This window comes from Acomys minous (assembly GCF_964271855.1).
Source record: "Acomys minous genome assembly, chromosome: 14".
Classification (NCBI taxonomy): Eukaryota; Metazoa; Chordata; class Mammalia; order Rodentia; family Muridae; genus Acomys; species Acomys minous.
In genome coordinates, this window is record NC_140496.1 from 14,548,520 (window position 1) to 14,572,896 (window position 24,377).

Here is a 24,377-nt window from a genome sequence, read left to right on the forward strand (position 1 = left end):
GTAGATTTCTAGGACCCTCTGATCATATAATGGGGGAGGAGGTCCCCCTTGGTCACAGACTTAGGGAAGCGGAATAGGGTGAAAGCAGGAGGGAGGGAAGAACGGGAGGATACAAGGGATGGGATAACAATTGAGATATAAGCTGAATACATTAATTAAGTAAAAATTTAAAAACAATACCATGGAAATAAAAAGAGCCACAGTTAAAAATGAAATAGACAATTTGGGCGGCATTGCGCACACCTTTAATCCAGGGACCTTGGGAGGCAGAGGCAGACAGATGTCCGAGAGTTCCAGGCCAACCTGGTCTACAAAGTGAGTCCAGGACAGCCAAGGCTACACAGAAAGACCCTGTCTCGAAAAATCACAATACATAATATGAAAGAAATATGAATTAAACACAGCCCTGGATCTTCAGGTCTCAAATACATCAAGGCAGCCCTCCCATTTTACCGGTTTGGGTTTTTTAAAAAGATTATTTTATTTTAGATTGTGCTTATGTGGGCATGTGTATGTGAGTGTAGGTGCCTATGGATGTCAGAAGACTTCATCTGAATGCCTGGGCTGGAGTTACAGGCCAGCTGTGAGCCATCTAATATGGGGACTGGGAAGCCATCTCAGGTCATTTGAGGAGCAGGTCACACTCTTCGCAGCTGATCCATTTTCTGCCCTATTTTTATGTTCATTTCATTTTTGATTATTTTTGGTTTTGTTGTTTGTTTGTTTTAGTTAGTTAGTTTGTTTAGTAGTCTGCTGGTTATGACAGGGAGAGGATGTCAACCCACAGGCGGTTTGAAAGGGTTCCTGTAGAGAAACTTGAACTCCCTGATGGCAACCCAAGCTTTCCTCTGATCATGGAGCTCTAGGGATTTCTTTTCTTTTTTAATTAATTTATTCATATTACATCTCAGTTGTTATCCCATCCCTTGTATCCTCCCATTCCTCCCTCCCTCCCTCCCATTTTCCCCTTACTCCCCTCCCCTATGACTGTGACTGAGGGGGACTTCCTCCCCTTGTGTATGCTCATAGGGTATCAAGTCTCTTCTTGGTAGCCTGCTATCCTTCCTCTGAGTGCCACCAGGTCTCCCCATCCAGGGGATATGGTCAAATATGAGGCGTCAGAGTGTGTGTGAAAGTCAGACCCCAATCTCCACTCAACTGTGGAGAATGTCCTATCCATTCGCTAGACCTGGGTAGGGGTTTGACGTTTACTGCCTGTATTGTCCTTGGCTGGTTCCATAGTTTGGTCGGGACCCCTGGGCCCAAATCTGCCTATGATGATGGTCTTCTTTCTACGGATTTCTTTTGTAAACAGACCCACTAGGTCACCTAGAATCAGAGGGGAAAACCTGAGGCTTGGGACCTTCCCGCTCCGTGGCTGAAAGAAGCCATTTCACACTGACAGTACTTAGGGGTGTTTTTAAGCCTAAGCTGACACAACTATTGCTTTCCAGGAGGACACTCACCTCCTCCGGATGGTGGACACAGCTAAGCAGAGGGGAGATGGAAGCCCCTCTGTTGATTCTCCTGCTCTGCTGAGGAAGGAGGCGAGAAATGGACCATCTTTCAGACCTTCTGAGCATTTTAACAAGCCATTTGATTTACTCAGCTAGGCCTGGGACAGAACAGAAGTGGGGCTAGATTGTTCTGTATAAAGTGCAAAAGAGTAGCGGGAGGGGGCAGGCTTCTGGGCCTTGGAAGCCTTAAGGCCCGTGGTGGGTGGCCAAAACACTTGAAAGGATACCTGATATTCCCTTTAAATCACTTCCCACCTGTGGGATATAAAACTCATTCCATGGCAGCGATGGTTGCACACGGCCTGGTGAATGCACTTAGCGCCACCAAACTGGATGCTCTCAAACGGTTGGAATGGCAAGTTTTATGGGTTGTGTGTTTTAGTACAATCATAAAATCAGTTGGGGCCTCCCAACTTTTGTAACAGCGTCTACCCATACATGCGCCTCCCTTGAGCGCTTTGAGCAAAGGAAGCTGGCTCCGTTGCGTATCTGGGTCGGTGCAGTCAGGGGAGGGGTATTGCTACAGGCTCAAAACAAGCCAAGGGCACATGGGAGGCTCTCTGGAGAGATCACCATCTCATAGAGATGGGTTGTTTCCATTGTGTTGCCCCTCCCCCACCTGTAAAGTGGCTTGGTTTTGCTCACAGTTTGAGGGGCCCTGTCCATCCCAGTGGAGATGGCATGGCGGCAGGAGTGGTTCCCGGCAGTCACAGTGAGAACTTAACTCACAACTAGGTGACGCATGAAGCAGAGAAAGGACAGACAGGAAGTGATGCCTCAAGGCTTACTTCCGGTAACTACTTCCTCCCGCTGGGCTCCGCCTTCTGGGGATCATGTGAAGTGTGGTCATTTTCGAGGAGTGGATGTTGAGTGTCTCCGTTTCTCTTGTCGAGATGAAATACCCTGGCAGAAGCTGCTTAAGGGAGAAAAGGCTTATTTGGCTCATGATCTCAGGTTGCAGTGTGTGGTGGTCTGAAGAGGAAATGCACCCTCCGCCCTCCTCCCCCCGCCTCCCGCATCTACCCCAGCGTAGGCTCAAGTATTTCAACACTTGATCCACATCCGATGCTGCTGCCGCTGAGGGAGGTGATACAGCCTTGTGGAAGCACATTGCTAGGGCCAGGCTTTGGGAATGTGTATGATAAGGTATTCCCACTTCAACTGCGGTAATAAGGACAGCCTCCTACAGGTGTGTTCCACAGGCCAATCTAATCTAGATGAACACCCACAAAGATGCCTTTCTCTGAGTCCAGTTGACAATCAGAAGTCTGCATTGCACTGGACTGCTCTTGTCACCTCTGGACCTTTCTGTATTTTCAAAGGTTGCCAAAAGATCTTATTTGGCTTTATCATGATGAAAACAAACATATTTAAGGTAGATAATCACCATATTCCTTTTCTACATCAGTCAATCTGCCCATCTTGTCGTGTGTGTGTGGTTGTGTATTTGACTTGATCCTGAGGACTTTTACATGTGTGCGTGTGTACACTTTTTGTCTTCTTCATATGCTTTCAAACCAAGTAACTGTTTCATGATTAAAGCAGCATGCTCCCAGGTTGTAAGTTTGAAAGAGAGCTGACATTTACCATGCAGTCAAGCCTCTGAGCAGAGAGATATTCAGGCAGTTCTGAAGAAGTGTGCATACTTTTTAAATGGGGGTAGGCACTTCAATTGTAATGATTTTTCCTCTGTGTCATTTAGTAGCTTTCCAGGGCTTTTTCATTATGGTAAGGCCGGGCCATTTGACGTACCTGCTCTCTAATCAGGCCTGGCTGACTTCCAGCCAGCCTAGGCGGAAACTCACTAGGCACGGGGGTTTAATTGGGGCCACCCACCGAGGAAATGCGTCTCCTTTTTTGTCCAGAGAGATGGAAGCTCCTCGTGTCATATACATTAAATCTCCCAGGCTTTCGCAATTCAAGGTTAGCTTTCTGGACTTTTCCTTGATATTCCCCCAAATGAAGCACTCCAACCAATTGCAGAGGGAAACGGGTCTGGTAGCTGGAGAGCCATGTTATTTGACTGCTGTCTGGGCATCTCCAAATAGATCCCAGCCTGCTTTAAAAATAAGAAATACACTCTTACCCACATCTCATGCCTCTGGAACCTTGGACTCCCTAAATCAATTCCTCACATAAGCTGCCCCAAGTTCTAATCATTGGTTCGAAATATCCAATTCTCGAAACTAGCCATTGGGCCCTATGGAATAGGCAGCTTTTACTTTTTTTTTTAATTGGGTGAAGGAAAAAAGAGAGGAAGAGGGGACAGAATGGAAGAAAGATGGACAGACGGAGACAATCAAGATCAGAGTCGGAGAAGGGGCTGAAAGAGCATATGGGTGCATGGAGGGACCGTGCTAGGGTGTCGCGGGCTGGCTGGACGCAGACAAACTAGGCAGCTTTTAGTAGAGCAGGCTTAGCAGCCACAGAACGGAGTAGAAAGAAAGCCTGGATAATGGAAAAAGTCCCCACGTAACATGCTCTGTAAGATGGGGCCTGAGTCACTGAGTGGACAGGGAATCAGAGAGGCCAGATCATTAAGGGGAAGCTGGGTAAAGGGAGCCTTTATCTTCTTCACCCTTAAAATTGGAAATGTATCATTTAGATAGGCATCTGGCATCTAGAGGCCTTTTCCTTTTGGCTGTACTTCTCAGGGCGCATGTACAGCATTCTGGGAATGGAAGCTCCTGTCCCACACTGCCGTAGTAGTGAGATGAGGAATAGTTGGGACAGAGAGAGGATGGTAACGAGACCACTACTCAGCAAGTGCCTAACCTGGCTTGATGGTTGCAGTTACAGTAATCAGAGGTTAGGTTGTCGGTCAAAGTTAAATAGCACACAAGCTGATTCCCTTTGCTCTTTCATTCATGGGAGTCAGCACTATTTATTAGCTTCATTATCTTGTTGATATGGACTCGGACACTAATTGAGGATAAGAGACTTTCCATGTATACCCCAACTACTGCCAAAGTCCCGTCTGTTTGACTCTAAAACAGTGGTTCTCACCCTGTGGGTCACAGCCCCTTTGGGGGCCGAATGGCCTTTTCACAGGGGTTATATAGCAGATATTTACATTATGATTCATAACAGTAGTGAAATGACAGTTGTGAAGTAGTGAATGAAATCATTTTATGGTGGGTGGGTGGGGGGTCACCACCACATGAAGAACTTATTAAAGGGTCTCAGGGTTAGGAAGGTTGAGAGAACCACTGCTCTCAAATGACACTACCCAAACTGTAATGCCCATGCATTCACTAGGAATCTAGAGCTAATGAAAGTTGGGGGGGGGAGGGGCAGTAGCAGGGTGGGCGGGGCCTGGAACTGTGCCCACCCTTCCTGAAGCAGAGTGATGCTAATGCTGCTGGGGTCAGGACCATACACTGACTGTGGAGGTGCTGCTGGGTACTGACTGCTTCTCAGCTGGCTACTCCTTAGGCTCACCTGAAGCCAGGGGACTTTAAAAATCAACCCCGCTGCCCATCCGTGGCCATCAACTCATACCTCTGGGAGAGGCACTTGGCCAGAGTGCTCCTTAGGTGTGCACATCTGCAGTGGAGGTAGTTAAAGGAAGTCAGAGTGAGCCTCGAGGTATTCATGAGGACAGAGAGTTCACCTAGAAAGGGAAAGAAGCAAAAACCAGTGTGTTACAGAGAATGAGTGAGGTAACAAAGGTGAGGAAAACCTGGGGGATGACAGAGGGAATTAAAGCAAATGAAACAGCTGGCTGTGGCTCACAGGCAGCTGTGGAACCTATGGCGCTATAGAAATGGTCTTTTCCAGGGAGCCATGGGTGTGCTTTCTGTTGCTGCGATACACACCCTGAGCAAAAGCAATTTGGAGAGGGGAAGACTTATTTCATCTTATAGCTTAAACCCTTCATGGGGACCAAGGCAGGAACTCAAGCAGGAACCTGGAGGCAGGACTTAAAGTAGAGGTCATGGAGGAATGCTGGTTACTGGCCTGTTTTCCCCAGACTTGCCTGCTACTTTTTAGACAGCTCAGGCCCACCTCTCTATAAATAGCACCACCTACAGTGGGTTGGGCCTTCTTTCATCAATTAGCAATTAATCAATGGTGGCTCCTTCATCCCAGGTGGTTCTGGGTTGTGTCCAGTTGTGGCTGCAGCTACTACCTCTAATGGTGGGTTGAGTGACTCTGTTGGGTTCAGTGGACTGGATGGTGTCCCTTCTGGTTTCCATGCAGTGTACTATGAAGGCATGTCTGTGCTCGTCTGGTTCTTGGTATTAGGAGCAGAGGCATCTTCTTCAATCAGCTGGCAGCACGGTTGGGTGGAACCACTGGCTTTTCATGCATTGTCTTGGTGGCCTGACAGATGCCAAGGGAAGACTGGCAAATGTGGGCAGCCTTGGAAATGTTATTTCATCCAGCCTAGCCCAGTCAGAACAATCAGGGTGTTCTGCCTAGATGGGACACCTCCATTGTTAGGCCCTACAAAGTACAAACACAAATAGCCAGGAAAAAGACAGCTATGATTGGATGCAGAGAAGAAACTGGGATTACTTAAAGGGAAGATTTGGGGATTAATTGACTCCCTCTTTCCTTCTTTCCTTCTTTCCTTCTTTCTTTCTTTCTTTCTTTCTTTCTTTTTTCCTTTCTTTCTTTCCTTTTAAAAAAGCACATACTTCCTTTACCCAAGAGTCTGGGATTCTGGGAAGTTGGGACATAGATAGAGTGTGCTTGCTGGTGTGTACTCAGTCCCTGTGACGTTTCATGCACTTCAGATACATCAGTTAAAAAAAAAGTCTTCTAAATGTTTTGGGAATATGTGTCTAGAGCACAGGAGAAATCTGAGTGAGGACAACAGTCTGGGAGTTACCAGCTCACAGTGCTGCCAAAATTCCATCTCTGGGAGAGACTTAAAGTCCCCTCCTGCCCCATTAAGGTCCCAGTGACATCCTGAGATGCAGTGTATCAAAGTTCGCTCTGGGGAACCAGTGCTATCACTGGGTTTACAGAGCAGTGGGTGAGAGGTCACAGTCAGGAACAGGGTGACCTAAGAGCCAACACACTGGAGGGTGTACACCCAACATGGATGGTGGCTTTCCCACGGCCATGGAGATGGAGCCTCCTCCTTGGTCCTTCCTCACCTGTATCCTCTAGACTCTCCCAAAGACCCAGAGACAGTGAAAATTGTGCCCAAATTGTACACATCTGGTGTGGATGGGGAGCTGGATGCCCATGAGAGCTCCCATGAGAGAAGGTCAACAGCCAATGGGTGCATCTGTATAATCTTTGGGGATCAGGCACAGGGAACTGCAGATGGCAGTAGTGCACCTCAGGGCTTAGACTTGTATTCCGTATGGAGGTTATTCTATGAAGAAAGAGAAGAGAAGCAAGAAAGATGTGCATCTATGGGCATCAATGTTTAAAAGACACAAAAACAAAGACTGGATGGATACAAATTAAATGAGATGAGAGAATGAAAAGAGGGTAGTGGAGAGGGCAACTGAGGATGACAGATTTTGAGAGGGAGTTAGCAGCTTGCAGTTTCTAATGCTACATCTCTACTTTCTAATTCTTTCATTTTTATATGTCGGGGGTGTGGGTGTGGGTGTGCACACACACATGTGCCCAGCAGGAAAAGGGCATCAGGTCCTTTGGAATCTGGAGCTGGAATTACTGGTTGTTGTAAGCTGGCCACTATGGTTGCTGAAAATGGGACTCGGGTCCTCTGAAAGAGGAACAAGTGATGTTACCCACCGGAACTTCTCTCAAGCTTGCTCAAAGCTATTCCTCTTTAAGGATGAACTGTGTCAGAGGGCGGCTCACTCTCCCATCTTTATCGGCTTCAACCTGTCTAGAATTTGTAATGGTTGCATTTTTAACACTTTTTATCCTCTATATTTATTCATTAATTTATAGGTTTTGTTGCAGTTTTATTTGAACGGAGTGTGACTATGGTTAGCACCTCATTGCAGGTAGGTGGGGAGTGAAAGGTCATGCCTGCCTATGTTGCTGGGACTTTCCAGTGAGCCCTGAGGTCGTAGGCACACATGAAAAAGAGGCTGGTTAGCCACTGAGATGCTTCAGAGGGTTAAGGGAATTGTCCCTAAGTGTGGTGACCTGAGTTCAAACTCCGGGATCCCCATATTGGTTGGAGAGAGCAGCTTGCTGCAAGCTGTTCTCTGATCTCCACACATATGTCCAACAGCCAGCCCCACAACCACCACACAGTAAGTGATTAAGTATAAACTTGGGGAGATAAATACGAGTGAAAGAGTATAGCAGGTCTTCCTTGAGCTCAACTCTTGGGCCAACAATTTTGTCCAACATGAAGGTGTTACTATATAGAGATAATTAATTACTTTAATTATAGGTTTCACTGTGACATTTTTATACATGTCCACCCCATTTGGCCTCTCTTATTCCCCCCATGGCTCATCTCCCTGAAAGTCTCACTCAAGCATTTCTTGTCATGAGCGTTTGTGTGCGTATAAACTTAGACTCTACACATGAGAATCATGGCATTTACCTTCTCTCCCCAAAATAAGGTTTTCATGTCATACAGATTTAGACAGAGAGAAATCCAGAAGGGAGGAAATGATAAGTTGGAGAGTATTACTCCCTCTCTCCAACTGCCAAATCAAATCGAATCAAATCAAACCATAGACACCAGTCCTTACCACTTATCGCTTCGTGGCAATCACAGCAAGGATTGCATCGCATTTCCCTATATTCTTCAGTGCTAGGCTTCCTGAAAAGGATGAACCCGGAAGCTTTACATCCTCTTCAGAAGGAAGTGGCGCTGGCATCCAAACAGAAGCGGAAGTACAGTGAGTCCCAATTACTGTTTCGTTATATATTTAGTTACATTGGAAACCCAGACACACTTAATTGGGCTATTCACAGTGATGCCAAGAATGTATAGTTACAACATTGTTCCAGGTGATTCTGATTAATGGTGGTTACCAGTTCCCACTGCTCCAGGCCCGAGGCTCAGGGGGAGCTGGTGTCTAAACTCCCCCTGGTGCATGATGGGTAAAGAAGGAGAGAATGGTGCCTGCACACAAACGTTATTTGTCCTTCCTAGGCGACTTGATATTTTCCAGAGCTTTTGAAAAGTACGGATTCCGTATTCCACTCTTCCATGAGCTCGGAACTTGGCCTTGAATTTGTTTGTGGAAATAAGTAGCCTCATTTTAATACTACTCCTTTAGCCTCTGGCAAGTAAGGAACTTTTAATAGTAGAGCTTGGGAAAGGGCTAAAAATAGAACTAGGGAAGCAAGCGTACCACACGCAGAGTAAGGTCCACAGCGGGAAAACAGAGAGAGGAGACCCTCCTATATAGGTAACCAGAGTGCCCTGGCTCAATGTCTGTATAATAAGAAAATAAAATGTAATGCCAAATTGAAGGTGAGAAAGATCCACTGGGAATTTATGAGTCATAGTTGGTTGGAGAGTGGGGCATACTGGAAGAGATAGCCTCCATGGCGTCGTGCATGGGAGGCAAGTGGTACCCTCTGCCCTCTCTTTACTGTTTATTTTGAGATCAAGTCTCACTAGCTCAGACTGGCCTTGAACTTGTGGTCCCTCAAGTGAGCCTTCAGCTGGAATTACAGGCCTTTTTGCCAAGGCCTGACTTTGTAAACTGCTTTGGACAACCTCTAGCTAGAAAACTGGTTGTTAAACTCCAAAGCTCTGCCTCCTATACTTCTACTGATTTGTCGTAAAAGGCCGCTGTCATTGGTTTGAATCTCACCCTTTATTTTGTGTTCTTTAGCTTTCTGAAAGATGTGATTATAAAAGGAGGCAGAGTCGGGAACTCTCTTCCCTCCGCACTGATTCTGAGGACAGCTTTGCTACCTAAGCCTTATTTCCGAGATGCTGAACAGGAAGCGATGCTACTTCTCAGGTCTGTCTCTGGGGAGATGCAGCCGTGTCAGGGTGGGATTATTATGGGATAGGAAGAATTGTTTTTTATATACTCACGTGTTGTGGAATGCTCATGGGTTTGGGTACAGCATACATGGAGAAGTCAGAGGTCAACCTTAGATGTCCCCCAGCCCTCCCCACCTTTTGTTTAGGACAGGGTCTCTCTCTCTCTCTGTCACCTGAAACTGTAGCTCACCTATCAGGCTAGCTGTGTATGTAGTGTGCTTTGCGAGTTCTTCTTGTCTCCACCTCCAGTCTTAGAGTGGATAACAACAACACTGACTACAACGATGACAAGCATTACATTGCTTCATCTAGCTGTTTACAGGGTTTCTGGAAATCCGAAATCAGGTCGCCACTCAGGAGCTCTACTAAACGTCTGCCTAGTGTCCCCTGTCTGGGTTATCTTCTTCCTTTGAGTGCCAGGCTGAAATAAGTCCTGGGTTTGATTCTCCTTCATCCTTTTTCATCACTTAGGGATGTTGGGAAAAATCCCTCAAGATATGAAAGCCCGGACAACTGGGAGATACACATCGACCCCCTGAAACCTAGCTTCAAGAGGCCGAGGAGAAGCTGTGCGCCCACTCTGTGCCTGTAGGAGAGAAGGAAAATCAAGAGGTGGCCAGCTCAGAAAGCTAACCACGGTGAGAGCTAGGGAACATTCCAGTCTATAGGAGATAAGTGCATCTTTGTGAATCAGGGACAAAGGGCAATATAAGCAGAGAACAGGGTTTACCTCCTAGTTCTTGACCGGACAGGAAGAGTTAATATTCCTAAAGACATATTGCTTTGCAGAATAAGAAGGTTAAACTTGTGTCACTAGAAATAAAATCAACACTTAGACTTTACCATTGATTTTAAATCAGGGACAATGAGAAAAAAATTAAGTATTTTTTTTCTATATATCAAAGGTTCTTGTTTTCTATTTCCTTGCCTCTAGCTCTTCCGTCCTTTCTTCCTCTACATTTGAATATCGTCTGCACGCCATGTTCTGAGCAACATTCGACAACATTTATTGGCACGTTATGAACTTTAATGGTTCTTACAATGTCTTATATTACAGTTTTAAAATACGCTAAACATTTCAAAGTATTTCCAAATGACTCAGAAGCGCTACCAAATCCCCATCTTTAAGTCATCACGCTGATGACTCTCTATCACCATCTAGAGGTGATGTATATGTATTGCAGGCCCAGTTCTTAGGAAATTGAGTATCTAGTCAGCCCAGAAGTTATGGCTTTGCAAATGTTTGTGTTTCAGCCCTGCGGGAGAGATTGGACACATTCACCTGTAAATGAATACAATTGGAATTCTGATGGTTATATTTATATGAGAAATGGATCTCAGAAACTGAACCAGTTTTTTGTTTGTTTGTTTGTTTTTGAGACTGAAACTTATTGAGTTACAGGAACTGGAAAGGCACTTAGGGGGATGAACCACCTATGTTAGGTCCATAAGGAGGATGGGCACTTAATGACTCCATGTTGATGAAGAAAAGATTAAGATTAGAACTACACTTTTCATCCGTGTTCTCGCCTGGGAAACCCCTTCCTCAGCCCCACCCTGGGAACATGTGGAAGTCTGTCCCAACTGTGTATATGTTGGTAATTAATATTGGCTGCCAATTTGACAGAATCTAGAATCACCAAGAGATAAAACTCTGGGCATGTTTATGTGGCCCTTGGCCATCCAGAAGATTGGGCTAATAATTCAAGTGAAAAACTCACTCTAAATGTGGCTGCCACCAGTCAGTCCGTGGGTTGAATCTTAGACTGAATAAAAAGTCATAGTGAGTTGAATGCCTGCATTCATCTCTCTATTTCCTGGCTGCAGACACAATATGGCCAGCTGCCTATCTTCCCTTATGGGAAGAACTGTATCCCCCTTAACGATGAGCCAAAATTAACCTTCCCTCCCTTATATCAGGTACTTTGTAGTTTGTCACAGTACTGAGAAAGGTAGCTGACCCAGAGTGCTACTGGCATGGAGTAGGTAGAGGCCAGAGCGAGGTTGCTAAACACTCTGTGTTTATAATGCACAGAGCAGTCTTCATCATAAAGAGTTACCCATGTCCAAATCTCAGCCGTGCTCAGTCTGAGACCGAGCACAAGGTATGTAATTTAGAGCTGTTTCCTTGGATTCTAACCTTGAACCCAGTTGCCCAAAGAGGAGGCCTGAAGGCCTGTGGATACCTTCTTTCAAACTCATCTCAGGCTATGGGAAGAGCATTAGCCAGGGGCACCATGAATATCAGCTGATTGTGGGCAGACCATTTGACCCTCCAGGGTTCAGTTTGCTTGCTGCTGTGATTTTTATAGCACTGTTGACCCGGGTCTCCTTCCTTGTTCAGTCTGTTGGTGAGGGACATCGTGGAGTGATGTTCTTACTGCATGTCTTTGATGTCTAATTTCCTTCAGTATCCAGTTCTTCTGTGAAGTCACCTAATGCATTAAGTCGCCCATCACCATCTGCTGGATGCTCATCTCTGGGTCCTACACCCAACGGATCCTGGCTCAGCATCACAGGCAGTTTTGATGCACATGTACACTTCACATACCATGTTATACAAAGTAATGGAAATATTCTTTGTTCTTACTTTAAAGCCTACTTGTGAAATGTGTAGAAAACATGCTTAGTTCTTAGGGTAACCTTTAGATATATTATGATGATTCTTGTTTAACGTATTATATGGCAGGGCTCTGGGAAGCCCCAGGGATTACAGAACCCTGCTTTTTTTCTCACTTTGAAGCCTTGCCTCATCCTTTCAGCAGATACCTGCCACATTCTGCCTCTACACCCCATGTTTACCACCCACTGTTGCATTCAATGAACTAGAATACTTAATACTGACCTACCAGGTTTTTTTCTAAGATTGACGTGGACCTCACTTAAGTGGTATTAAGGGATCTGAGCAGGGCTGTCTCCTTCCGTGGCCACCCTTTATCCTAGATCTATCATTGCACACTCTGATGCTGGCAATAGCAGCCTAACATCCCCCTCTCCAGCTTGCCTCAGGTACCTCCGGTCTGTCTACATGCTCAACGGGCTTCCCATTGGCTGAGTTTTGGAGCGGATACTGCCTACCACCTACAGACAACACGCATCCACTGAAATCTAATGCTTTTCGGCATCCTATACACCTGCATGCTCTGTATGCCTCCTGTCAGTACTACAGGGCCCTTGCCATCCAGCCACTAGATGCTTTTGTCTGACCTATTTAATGCTTCCATCCATCGTGGCAAAAAAAGAAACTTTCCCACTTCAAACTCTTCATGTATGATGTGCCCTCTCTCTTAGCAGGTGGATCTTAGTCCCTTCTTGTAAAACAGACCTACTGTTTTGAGCTTTTTTTTTCCCCCTCAGTGGCATCTCTAAGAGATGTCTCATGTCTCACAAGTCTCTTTCCTTCCCTTCTTCCACCCCTTCCCTCCCCCTCCCCTTTCTCTCTCTTTTTTCATGCTGCCTTAAGAGCCTATTTGTGCTCTTTAATGATATTCGCCATCACATGTTTCTATTACGATTTTACTGTAGCTGAATTACCCAATAATGGTCTTTTCCTCTGGCCTGTGAGAAAGTATTTCCTCACTACAAACTGTAGAGATCAAAAGAATCAAATGCACTGACTAAATGGAATGGGAGGCATTGCATGGCCACAGCAAAGTTGTTTCTTAGGGCCAGTATAAAGAGGTTGGGGTGTCTGGGGACAAGATTCAACTTGTAGAAGAGAGGTCGTGGAGAAGACCACCTCGGAGCAGGGGGGGAGGGAGAGGGGTCACACACTGCTAGTGAGTAAGTTCTTCAACCTGCCGTAGATGTGCTAGTTACTGACCGAATGAGGGGCAGCTGGGTGATCTTGAGTGTATCCAAGCTTCGTGTTCTTTATCAAAGATTCAGGATTCCGACCTGGTCAGGGCGGGGCTGGGGATGTGGCAAAAGAGATACAACTGGCGAAAGTTTCCTGAGAACTCTGGGTTTCTTCACCCCCCTGACCAGGAGACTTGTCCAGAAGTCACACCTCTTACCTGAGCCTCTGACTTCTCAGCTCATCTGCCTGAGCGAGGATCCCAAGGCGGCCCTGAGCGCTGCCCGCCCCCCCCTTCTCCTGGCCATGCGTCTGTCCCTCCCTCTCCCTAACTCCCACCCGGCCTCCCCGCCCCCCTCCGTCCCCTCCCTCGGAGCCCAAGCCCAGGAATCCCACGCCCTTTGCAGCACAGGAGCTGCACAGAACGAACCCGGGGAAAACTCGGGTCGCCAATCACCGCGCGGAGGAGAGGCGGGCGCTGGGCTCCGGCGCGCACTAGAAGCCAGCAGGCGCGGCTCTGCGCGAGTCGCAGACAATCACTCTGATACCAACACGCGCGCAGACCCGCTGGCATCATCGGCAGAGCTTCCCAGCCACCGGCGCTACAGACCCGACTCTGGGAGCCCCCTGCACTCCGAAGCGCCGCAGGCCCGCGCGGCCGGAGGAGGGAGGAGGCTCATAGGCTCTGGGCCATGTGAAACGCAGCGGCGACTAGCACCTGGCGCCACACCTGGGGCTCAGCTGCCCTCGGGGGACAATGAGCGCCTCCCGCAGCCACCAAGTTCGCCCCTGACCATGGAGTGCTCCCTCCTGTTCCTGTGCGCTCTCCGGGCCGCCAGTCCCGGGCCGCCGTGGGGTCCCGCAGGACTGGGGCGTCTGGCCAAGGCAGGTGCCACCACCGAGGGGCGCGCCGCACAGCCGGGACCAGGGAGGCGCCCGCCCAGTGGCGCTGCTCACACGCGGGTGTCACCCTTTTCTTTCTTGCAGGCGCTCCAGCTGTGCTGCCTTTGCTGTGCTTCGGTGGCCGTCGCCTTAGCCAGTGACAGCGGTGGCAGCGGATTAAATGATGGTTCGTATTTGCTCTCCCTGTGTGAACTCCACCGTCCCGCAAGGGCTTTTCCGCACGCAGTCTGTCCCCTTTGTGTGAGGGAGAAATGTTAGAAAAAGGCACACCTCCTAACCTGGCAGGTGTGTGCTGTCTCAGAAAAAGGCTCCCTGGTTGGAAAAGGGGAACATGGCAAGCAAGGTCTGTGAGCTTATCAGAAAATCAGTGCCTCGAGCTGCGAGTCACATAGATGAGAAAATCATTTCCCTTTTTCCCAGATGGCTCATTAAGTAAAGGAATCCGAACTTAAGAAATTAGAAAGGAAGTGGGCACCACCGAGTGGGAACTTGATAAAAGGCTCCTTCGTTTCCTTCCTCCTCTGGAAAAGCCACAGAAACTAATTCTAGTTGAGGCTGAGAGTGGGTGAGCCCTTTCCCCTCCTGCCACTTTCCCACTGCCCCTTGCTTCTCTCTTCAGTGCCATGAATGCCCAAAAGATGCCTTTCGGTGGAAGGTGGAAAGTGCTAGCACGGGGTGCTTAAGTCTTTATCTCCCCACCCCCACCCCTGTCTGTTAAGTCCTCTGGCTTCAAAGGTCCAGAGATCTCGCTTAAGTTTTTCTCATTTATTAACTCCACAGTACTTGCAGAGAGGGAAAGCCTTCTTTTCAGTGTTTCCCTAGCTGCAGGAGAGCAGCTGAGGTTTGCTCAGGGCTCTTCAGTGAGACCTTACCTGCCAGCATGCATTTCTTGGGTCTCTAAACTTTTCATCTTTATAGAATTGAGTCCTCTTGTCTGAATGCAAGGGGTCCATTCTGACACTGGAAGCTGAGAGGACAGGAGACCCAGAAATGTCCTCATCCAGTCAGATAGATATAAAAATTTCTCTCCTATCCTGTCAGGACCTAATGGCCAGGGAGCCCTCCTTCCCAGGCATGGCCTGTAAAGACTTCTTTGTTTTGGTTTTGGAGATGGAGTCTCCAGTAATCTAGGTATGGAGATGACCTTGACCTTAGGATCTTCCTACCTTGTCTCCCTAATGCTGTTTCACAGGCATGCTCAACACACCTGGTTTATGTAGTGATGAGGACTGAACCCAGGGTCTCATGCACATTTAGCAAGAACTCTGCCCACTGAGGTATTTGCCAGCCACGCTGAAGGACCATCAGTAGCTAGCACAGCAAGGCATTCTTTACAGGGAACCTTTGTCTGCCCCCTCCCCCAGACAGAACTGAATATGTGGTCCTCCCTTGAATACAAACTTGTAGCAAGTGTCTGGGGTGGGTGAGGCACGGGGATGACTGGCTTAGACTCTGGCACGCTCTTCACCTAAGAGCAAGTGGAGTTTCAGATGGCTGTGCACAAGGAAGTAAGAAAAACACTAAGCCTGGTGCAGTAATGCATGCCTGTAATCCCAGCACTCAGGGAGGCAGAGGCAGGAGGATCTCTGAGTTAGAGGCCAGCCTGGTCTACAGAGTGAGTCCAAGACAACCAAGGCAACACAGAGAAACCCTGTCTCAAAACACAGCCAGCCAGCCACAACACACACACACACACACACACACACACACACACACACACACACACATATTGTAGAAACCCTGTCTGGAAAATATGTCAGAAATGGATATTATGTGTTCAGGTAAGACTCTGGTAGATAAAGAAAATGGCTTTTCTCTTTAACAGAAAGCAAGCAAGACTGGCTTTAATCAATAGCTACAGACCTGCAGAGCAACATATCAGAGATTTTTAAGAACTAAAACATGTCCCGCTCAGTTTTAAGGGAAAGAGAAGGGAAACACATTTTTTGTTTTATTTTCTGAAAATATGTCATGATAGGGTGTTACTAGTTGAAAGAAGAGGGGGAGAAAATGGGGGAGCCATAAAAGATTTGGCCATGCCTTGAAAGACACAAATGGCTCAGAAAGAAACGGGCATGTCATTGTCATGTTGGGTTTCTTTGCTAATGTGAAAGTCTAATTAGAATATAATTCGAATATTGTGTATCAATCCCTACACACTGTAAGACTTCCTGATTCCTTTGAGTCTTCTGTTTTCATTTCGTTGTTGTTGACTGTTCAGGGAAGGGAATTTTTTCCCCATTTTTTAATTCTTCAAGCCAAGGACCCAAGTGACTCAAACATGCCTCTTAGTTGTTCGGAATCTCTCTAAACACTTTCCAAATTAGTTTCCCATTCTGTGCCTAGAAAGTGGAAACCCAGAATTTTCTTTTTTTTCTTACTTTCTTTTTTTTTTTTTTTTTTTAATGCACACAGGGCGTGCTCCACATCATCTTCTGGGACGATGCTTTTCAATTCCAATGTTTTGTGAAAGAAAGCAGTGTACTGATTTTGCTCTTTCCCGCAGCAAATTGTTTCCTAGCTGCCCACCCCACCCCCTTCCACACACACACCCCCAGATCGCAAAGCAATTAGTGCTGCTCAGGGGAGCCAGGGGGAAGGCATTTTAAAACATGTCTTTCCAGGTGTCCCTGATCTGCCACACCCCCTCTAACAAGTCTGAGCAGTTCGAAACATTAGCCTCTATCTAGGATGCTTCTGATGGATTGGAGGCATGGTTGTATTTTAGGCCTTAGATTAAACAAGAGAGACCTCGGTGGGAGCTGTTTGAGACACCAGGGACGAACCAAGTGCTGGCGTCCTACGCTCATGTGTAGTGGCATTGCGAGAAGGAGCTGGCTGCCCCCTTGTAATAAGCTGGGAGATTATCAAAAGCTGCACACTTTCTGAGTCATTTGCAGTTTAACCTCTGCCAGAAAAGTTTCTATTCTTAGTTCAAACTAAACAAGACTATCAATCGCCCAGAAGAAAAATTCCCCCTTTGTATTTACTGATTTGGTCAATTAATAGTAGTAGTAGTAGTAGTAGTAGTAATAATAATAATAGAAACAATACATAGGGATGCTCCATAGCTAATATATGAAGAGTCTCTATATTTCTTTTCAGACTGAGTATTGACCTTTCAACCAAACATCTTTGAAATGTATCAAAATTACACTTAGCTTTTAGTGTTTGTGGGAATTATTATTTTTTTAATGCTAGGCAAGCCCTATGCCACCATCCATATCCCCAGCTGTTGCCTGTATAAGTTTAAGATGGCAAAGCCCGGTTGCACATAACGCGGTGCACCTGAGCCTCTCTTGAGTTCTCTTCAGCGTTAGGTGCGTGCTGTGGGGCAGCCTGCTAGAAAGTGGCCCTTTGGGCATCTTCAGCTCTGCGTGCTGACAGCTAAATTTTTCCACTACAGATTACGTCTTTGTCTCGCCAGTCGAAGTGGACTCGGACGGCACATACATCTCACATGACATTTTGCACAACAGGAAAAGGCGATCGGCACACAGTGCCAGCAGCTCCCTGCACTACCGCTTTTCAGCATTTGGACAGGATCTACACTTAGAGCTTAAGCCCTCGGCGATTTTGAGCAGTCACTTTATAGTCGAGGTACTTGGAAAGGACGGGGCTTCAGAGACTCGGGAGCCTGAGGTGCAGCAGTGTTTGTATCAGGGAATTATCAGAAATGACAGCTCGTCCTCTGTTGCTGTGTCTACGTGTGCTGGCTTGGTAAGTCTGCCCCGGTCTAATGGAGCTTGCTCTTTTCGTGTTTTGTATACCTTGAGTGAACAGATGTCTGAAGAATTAAGCTCTCTCCAGCCAACTTTACACATTCATTCTGCCAGCTTTGATACGTATAATATTCTCAATTGAATTAATCTAATCTTGTCTCTGAAAAAAAAAAAAGAAAAGAAAATATAATAGAACTTTAACGAGCATTTAGAACATTCTTTTGATGTTTAATGGCTTGGGCCCTTTCATTCTCCATGTTTGAGACCATCCCCAAGGAAATTAATTTGATGGATACCATTCCCTTTGCAAAGTCTTGGGAGACCAGGCGTTCTATAAATCCAACAGGCTACATGCGTCTCCATTGCTTTGAAAGGGGGAAAACTGTGGTTTAGTATAAATTTGTATTTGACTTGATGGAATGGGGGGGGGGTCTTTTGCTTTTCTTATGAAAATCTCTTGGGGGTGTACTACTTGCAGAAGGCAGCCTCTTAGAATGTGGTGTGGTGTGGTGTGTGTGGACCATGAGGGTAAAGTGTGGCACCCAGGGAGGCAGGACTTTTAAAAGCACTCGGGACAAGCTTGATTTCCTTTCAGTATAATCTTTCCGTGTCAAACACCAGGCCAAGAATATTCATGTAAAAGATCCTCAGAATCCAATCAAATATACAAGGCAGTAAATGACATCCTTGGCTTTCATTTCACGTTGCAATGGGAAAATGTCTCAGACTGGCAGCTGAGTTGGTATTGGAGACACATGGTGATCACGCTGTGGTGTGAAGAAGGAAAATGTGAGGAAGCCCAACTGGGAGTTAGTTGGTGATATACATGTGGCATGCAGCTTGCCTAAGCAAGAGGTGTGGCTTTTGGGGGTAGGCTGGGGTGAATGAGGGCTCCCATATTCTTCAAGGGTTAAGATTTTTCAGTTACAACTTTTTCCCCCACAGTGTTGTCCTGAAATCCAGCCAAAACCATAACCACAGTCACCATATTCTTCAGTGTATTTAAGTTACAAAAATAAAATGAGTTAGCAATACCCAACTACTCTTGGTTCATTTGTGACCGTCTCAAGGATTCCCCATGTTAGTTATGACATGGTTACACACATGTATGCACACACATGCATGAATACAGTTTAGTTTTTGTTCCTTGGTTTATTGTGGTGAGTCCTCTGCTAGGTTTTGGCATCCTCTTGAGTTTCCCCCTCTCTGCCTGTTCAATTTCCAAAAGTCTTCAAGGGTTACTCCCTCCACCACAGAGCCTTAGACCATCTCATTGCAAATGCTCACAGTTCACAGCTGTGAACTCAGCTTGACATAGTTCAACCAGCACCAACTAGTATGGGTTTCCTTGCACCTTTTCATCTCTAAAAATGGCTGATGAGTTGGCTCAGTAGGTGGTAAAGGTGCTCACATCAAGCCTCATGACCTGAGCTCACTCCTGGGGACACACATGATGGAAGGAGATAACCAATACCTCTGACTTCTGCATGCATGGTATGGCATACACACAATACCTCCCGCCCCCCCCCCCACACACACCATAACATGTGTACAAAATAAATTAAAATGTCAAATGTAATGAACATAGTAGTAACTCTAGATAGTTCACCCCAGGTTTACAGAGAAGAAATGATTTATCCTTCAGTCTGCAGCTCTTCTCATTCTTATGAAACAGCGCCTTCATGTTTTGAACTCAGAATTCTGCTCTTTGCAGTGGTAGAAAGTCTGTCCGATCAGTTAGCTCACCAGTAGACATCAGGTTATCTTTTCTAGTGAAGAGGTTTGCATTTGAAGTGGAAACCAAGCACCATGTAAGGCAGAAGAATGAAGTGGGTTACAATTCTCCAGCTTTCACAAATGTGAAATGACTAACTTGGAGGTCTGCTCGGCAGAAGACAGGTTGTCCCAGCTTTTCAACGAGCCAGGTGTATGGACTTAGTTACCTTGACCTCACTGGGCTTTGGTTTGCTCTCGGGAGTCATGTGACATGACCTCTGAGGTTTTTATAGTGTCCAGGCATCAGACTCTGAGGATCTGATGTGTTGCTCTTGGAAGAGCCTATTAGCTAAGAGGTAGGGAAGGATCAAATTTATTTGTTCTAAGTTTTCTACCACCCCTTTCTCATCCTCCCATCAAGCACCTGTGAAATTCTTCAACTCAGAAGAACGGCAAGAAACTAAGTGAGAGAGCGTGGAACTCACTCTCACTAGCAAGTGGTGACTCTGATCCATATTAATTTTTGTTAAAATGTGAAAACAGAAAAATGTAAAAAAAGTAATAGTATAACTTGATTAATTTGCACCGGATACGTGAGCCAAGAGGAAACAGGACATTGCTAGTGCCCTAAGAAGGACACTCAATTGTTCCTTACCTCAGCTATTCTTTTCTTGCTGTCCATTTGAGGTAACTATTGCCCTCACAAAATTGGTGGTGTATTTATGTTTATTGAAAATTGCTGTTTAAGAAGAATCATGATGTACTTCGTGATATGCTAGTGTTTTTGTTTGTTTGGTTGGTTGGTTGGTTGTTGTTGTTGTGTTCTCATTCTCTGGGATATATACCTAAGCGTAAAGTGGCTGTGTCCCAGGGTAGGCGTAGGTGAAGTTTTGGCAGGTGTTGTGACTCGGCTTTTCAAAATGGCTGTGCCAGTCTACACTTCAATCAGTGGTCCATGGGAAAGTCTTGGATGCTTTCCATTCCCACTAACAGTTCATAGTATCGGCCTTTTCCACCTTAGTCTTCTTAGAGGTGTAAATTGGGTACCACATTGTAGCTTACATCTTTCTGATGGTTAGTGGGGTGAAATGCAGCCTTTATTGAACATTTATATGCCTTTTTAAATAATCTCTTTACTACATATAGACATGTTTTCAACCTACATAGTGGTGTGTGCTCCGTTCTCAGTGGATAGAAACAAGGATTCTAAGCAGAACACCCTTGCTAGCTCAGCATCCTCCCTACTGGAGCTATCACTCTGATGCCATCTGTTTCATTCATGAGATAGCACACATCATGTAAGACCCACTAAAGGTACCAAACTGAGAAGGGAGACCTGTCTTCCCTCCTTTAGCTTTGTATAAGTACTGGTAAGCATCTTTGGCCAATAGGGAGGCTCATAGTTCCCTTAAGGTTAATTGACAGCTACAGCGATGGATTCAGAATGTTGTAGATGTCCCAAAAGGTCAGCAGATGGACTTGTGTCTAAAGGCTTGTCAGAGTGACTTGTTAAACAGTTAATGTGCCAGAGGATACAGGCAGTTCTTCATCCATTGGTGTGGATGCTAACAGGACATGGATGGTACTGTGGTACTGTGAGATGAAATAACTTCTTATAAAGGCCTAGACTTCGGCTTCGGAATCCCTTTAGATGTGATAGCCATCTCCCAGCGTGCTTGCAGAGTGTATTAGGAAAGTAATCAGTCACCTTTAAATGGTCTGGGAAAATGCCAGCTGGAAAGCTAGCATCTACCTAGACCACTAGGGAAAACTCAGGGGAAAAAAATCCCACAAAGGGTAGTAAAAGTATAGTAGTGCAATGCATTGACTCTTCTTGTAGGTGGGAAAGGAAGCTTACACACTCCAGCTGGGATGTTTCTGGCAGGAGATTTCCCCTGAATAATTTAAAAATTACCCAGTGTTTAAAATATTTCTAATACTTCCTTAGAATGCACACCGACCATGCCAAGCTGACAGAATTCACTTTAAGGAGTTCAGTGGGTTGTTCCACACTTTCAATACTTCACGAACCAGGAGCCAGTGGATTTTGCCTGGTATTAAGCGTGCATGTGACTCTTGACTTTTAATACCGAACGTCTGTTCTGGGTTCCCTCTGCTCATTCCACCTGGTGACCTTAAAACTCAGTGAATGTATTGGAATTGCAGCCTTTGTCACGGAATCATGGGGTTACATATTAACCTCATCCGCAGCTGCCTGCTATATATGTCCCTTTATGTCCTTTCTACTCTACAAAGCCTCCTTCCTCCCTCTGCCCTCTACTGTGAAGAGGAAGAAGGCATGCCTGCCAGCAAGCCAAGGCTTTGGAAAAAAGACCTCACCTTGCTGTCAAATTGTAACTCACTCTGGAATCTCATCTGTGTTCATTCCTTAATTCCATTTTCTGTCAGACTTTGCCTTTCCTCAAAGATTTTAATGTTTTTAAAAATTCTACTTTAGGAATCCTTTTGTTAAAAAAAAAAAAAGTAGTGACTTAACTAGGTCTGGTGGTGCATGCCTTTAATCCCAGCACTTGAGGAGGCATAGGCAAGTGAATCTCTGAGTTCGAGGCCAGCCTGGTCTACAAAGTGAGTCTAGGCTAGCCACAGGTACACAGAGAAGTCCTGTGTGGAAAGCAATAATTTGGAAAAAATAAAAATAAATGACTATAGATAATGCCCCATTTGATTAGCTCTGTCTGAGAAGCTAAAAATTTGGATTCCTTTCCTTAAGACTGGAATTTGAGCCCAGAAATGTATACTTTTCTGAATGATCTTGGTGTGCTTTAGTATTTGAGAACTAGTTCACTTAAACACTTGTGTTTGGGAATGTGTGGGCAAACCATGTCAACTTATTGATTCCTTCATCCAATGGCTGTTTATTGCTTCCGTCATGGCAGACATTTTTCTTAGCATAGTGGGTAAAACTGTGACTGGGCAGGATGCAGACACCATTAACACTCTGACAGAGGTGTCTAGCCTTTTATTTTAAAACAATATTTATTTTTATTTTATGTGTATTGAGTTTGTGCCTGCTTCCATGTATGTACACTGTGTGCATGCCCTGCCCAGAGAGGCCGGAAGAGCATGCTGGGTTCCACAGAACAGGAAGTACAAGCAGTCATGAGCCACCATGTGGGTGCTGGGAACCAAACCCAGGTCCTCTACAATAGCAGCAAGTATCCTTTTCAGTTGTCTGTTGCTGAGCCATCTCTCCAGGTTAGTGTCTAATGTTTTGAGATTGTCACAGAACGCTGTCCATCTACAAAGTCCGTGCTTTGTTGTATAATTTAGTTACACACACACACACACATGCACGTGCACACACAGGGAAAACTTGGCTACATTTAGCTCGTGGGCTGTGGATTAGACAAACCTGAAAGCGAACCAGCAACAGCTCTTAGACCCAGACATTCTCATCTTAGTTTGAACTAAGCTGTGGTTCAGAGGAGCCCAGGAGCAAAAAGCCCACAAGCTATAGCTACAGAAAAGGGAGAGGCTGGGCGAGGTGGTACGAGACGCCACCCCGCAGCCCTGCAGTGTGCACCAGCATGTTGGTGAGTCAGAAAAGGCTGCACCACTGGCAGATGTTTAATTCTGTTTAAACCTAGACTTTCTCCAGCATGTTTGGTCACGGGCTTTTTTTCCCCCCTTTGAAGAATATCTCTGCATAGTTCCATGGTAACAAGACAACCATGAAAACAGTGTTTGCCCCAATTTAGTACTGTGTCCTAAGTGTGAAGAAAAAAAAAAACCTTTAAAATCCCTAGGGGGAAGAGCTTCGTGGTCACTAGGCTTAAAGAAAGGTAAGCACCCAGACTGTCCACAAACCACTGTGTACCTGAGGATGCCCTTGAACCTGTGAACCTGATCATCCTGCCCTCATTTCCTGAGTACTGGAATACCAGAACAGCTCCTTTTATGTAGTGTTATGGATTAAGCTCAGGGTTTTTGTGCCTGCTCGCCAGGTACTCAACAGAGCTACATCCTGAGCCATAACCCTCTCTCAGCATCAATCCCATAAGTGTGTGTGAGAGACAATGGCCCAGTCTGTGCACAAACTTCCCATGAAAGCAAGGATGACCTTGAAGTTCTGATCCTCCCTGTCTACACCTCTGGAAGCATGCTGCTGCGTCTGGTTTTCTGTGGTACTGGGAACTGAACCCAGGACTTTATAGGAGCTAAGCCCTCTATGAACCAAGCTACTCACCTGGCCATCCCTTATCTTTTAATACACTGATGTGTGTTTTCGATCTCTAATAGATGGAATTGGCACTGGCCTGAGAAATGGACCTGTTTTGAAACTGTACTGCTGGTTGACCTATGACAGGATTCCCTGTTTCAGCATAAGACCATTGCTAGCTCTAATGTAAGCTGCCCTTTATTGGTACCTGACCTCTCTGATGACCATGTCTTTGTACCGGTTGGAGATAAGTACTTTTGCTTAGTAAACCCAGCCTAGTCAAGCTTTGTTCTTCACAATGTCTATCAAATGGAAACACGGACCACACACACACACACACACACACACACACACACACACACGCATGCACGCACGCGCGCGCAGAGGCAGTTACTGACCTTCTGGATCTTCTCAGTTCTACAGTACATGGATCTGTTGATTCTTGATAACGTCTGCAAAGACTCACTTTCTCATTATTGTGGAACCTTCTGTCTGGTATTGGCTTGTTGTCCAGGCTCCCCACTGTATCCGGGGGGCCCCCAGCAGAGTGGTTACCACAACCAAAGACTGCCTCAAGATGCCCTTCCAGCCCGGATTCCCCGGTGCGCCATCCAACTTTGTCGCTTGCTTTTCTTTGCTTTCT

At 46.0% G+C, this 24,377-nt stretch overlaps 2 protein-coding genes across 4 annotated transcripts in view; one reads left to right on the forward strand and one right to left on the reverse strand.

The window, feature by feature from the left end:
- Positions 1-1,462: 1,462 nt before the first annotated feature.
- LOC311583089 (uncharacterized protein) lies at positions 1,463-8,361 on the reverse strand (the record flags this gene model as incomplete). Its single annotated transcript, XM_084756417.1, has 5 exons — positions 8,162-8,361; positions 5,019-5,130; positions 3,354-3,573; positions 2,306-2,430; positions 1,463-1,535 (listed from the first exon to the last, which is right to left on the reverse strand). Exons 1-5 carry the CDS (start codon positions 8,202-8,204, stop codon positions 1,463-1,465), a joined length of 573 nt encoding a protein of 190 aa, XP_084612543.1. The 5' UTR covers positions 8,205-8,361.
- A 5,223-nt stretch (positions 8,362-13,584) lies between these two features.
- The window catches only part of ADAMTS18 (ADAM metallopeptidase with thrombospondin type 1 motif 18), a 139,920-nt gene continuing 129,127 nt past the window's right edge, over positions 13,585-24,377 (forward strand). The window contains exons 1-3 of one of the 3 annotated variants that reach the window (XM_084757319.1): positions 13,585-14,098; positions 14,201-14,282; positions 17,523-17,836. In XM_084757319.1, coding sequence (XP_084613445.1) covers positions 14,009-14,098; positions 14,201-14,282; positions 17,523-17,836 — 486 coding nt within the window. In that variant the 5' untranslated portion in view covers positions 13,585-14,008. Of the gene's footprint in view, positions 14,283-17,522; positions 17,837-24,377 lie in introns of those variants that run through there. The other 2 variants (XM_084757318.1, XM_084757320.1) reach the window with 2 other exon arrangements.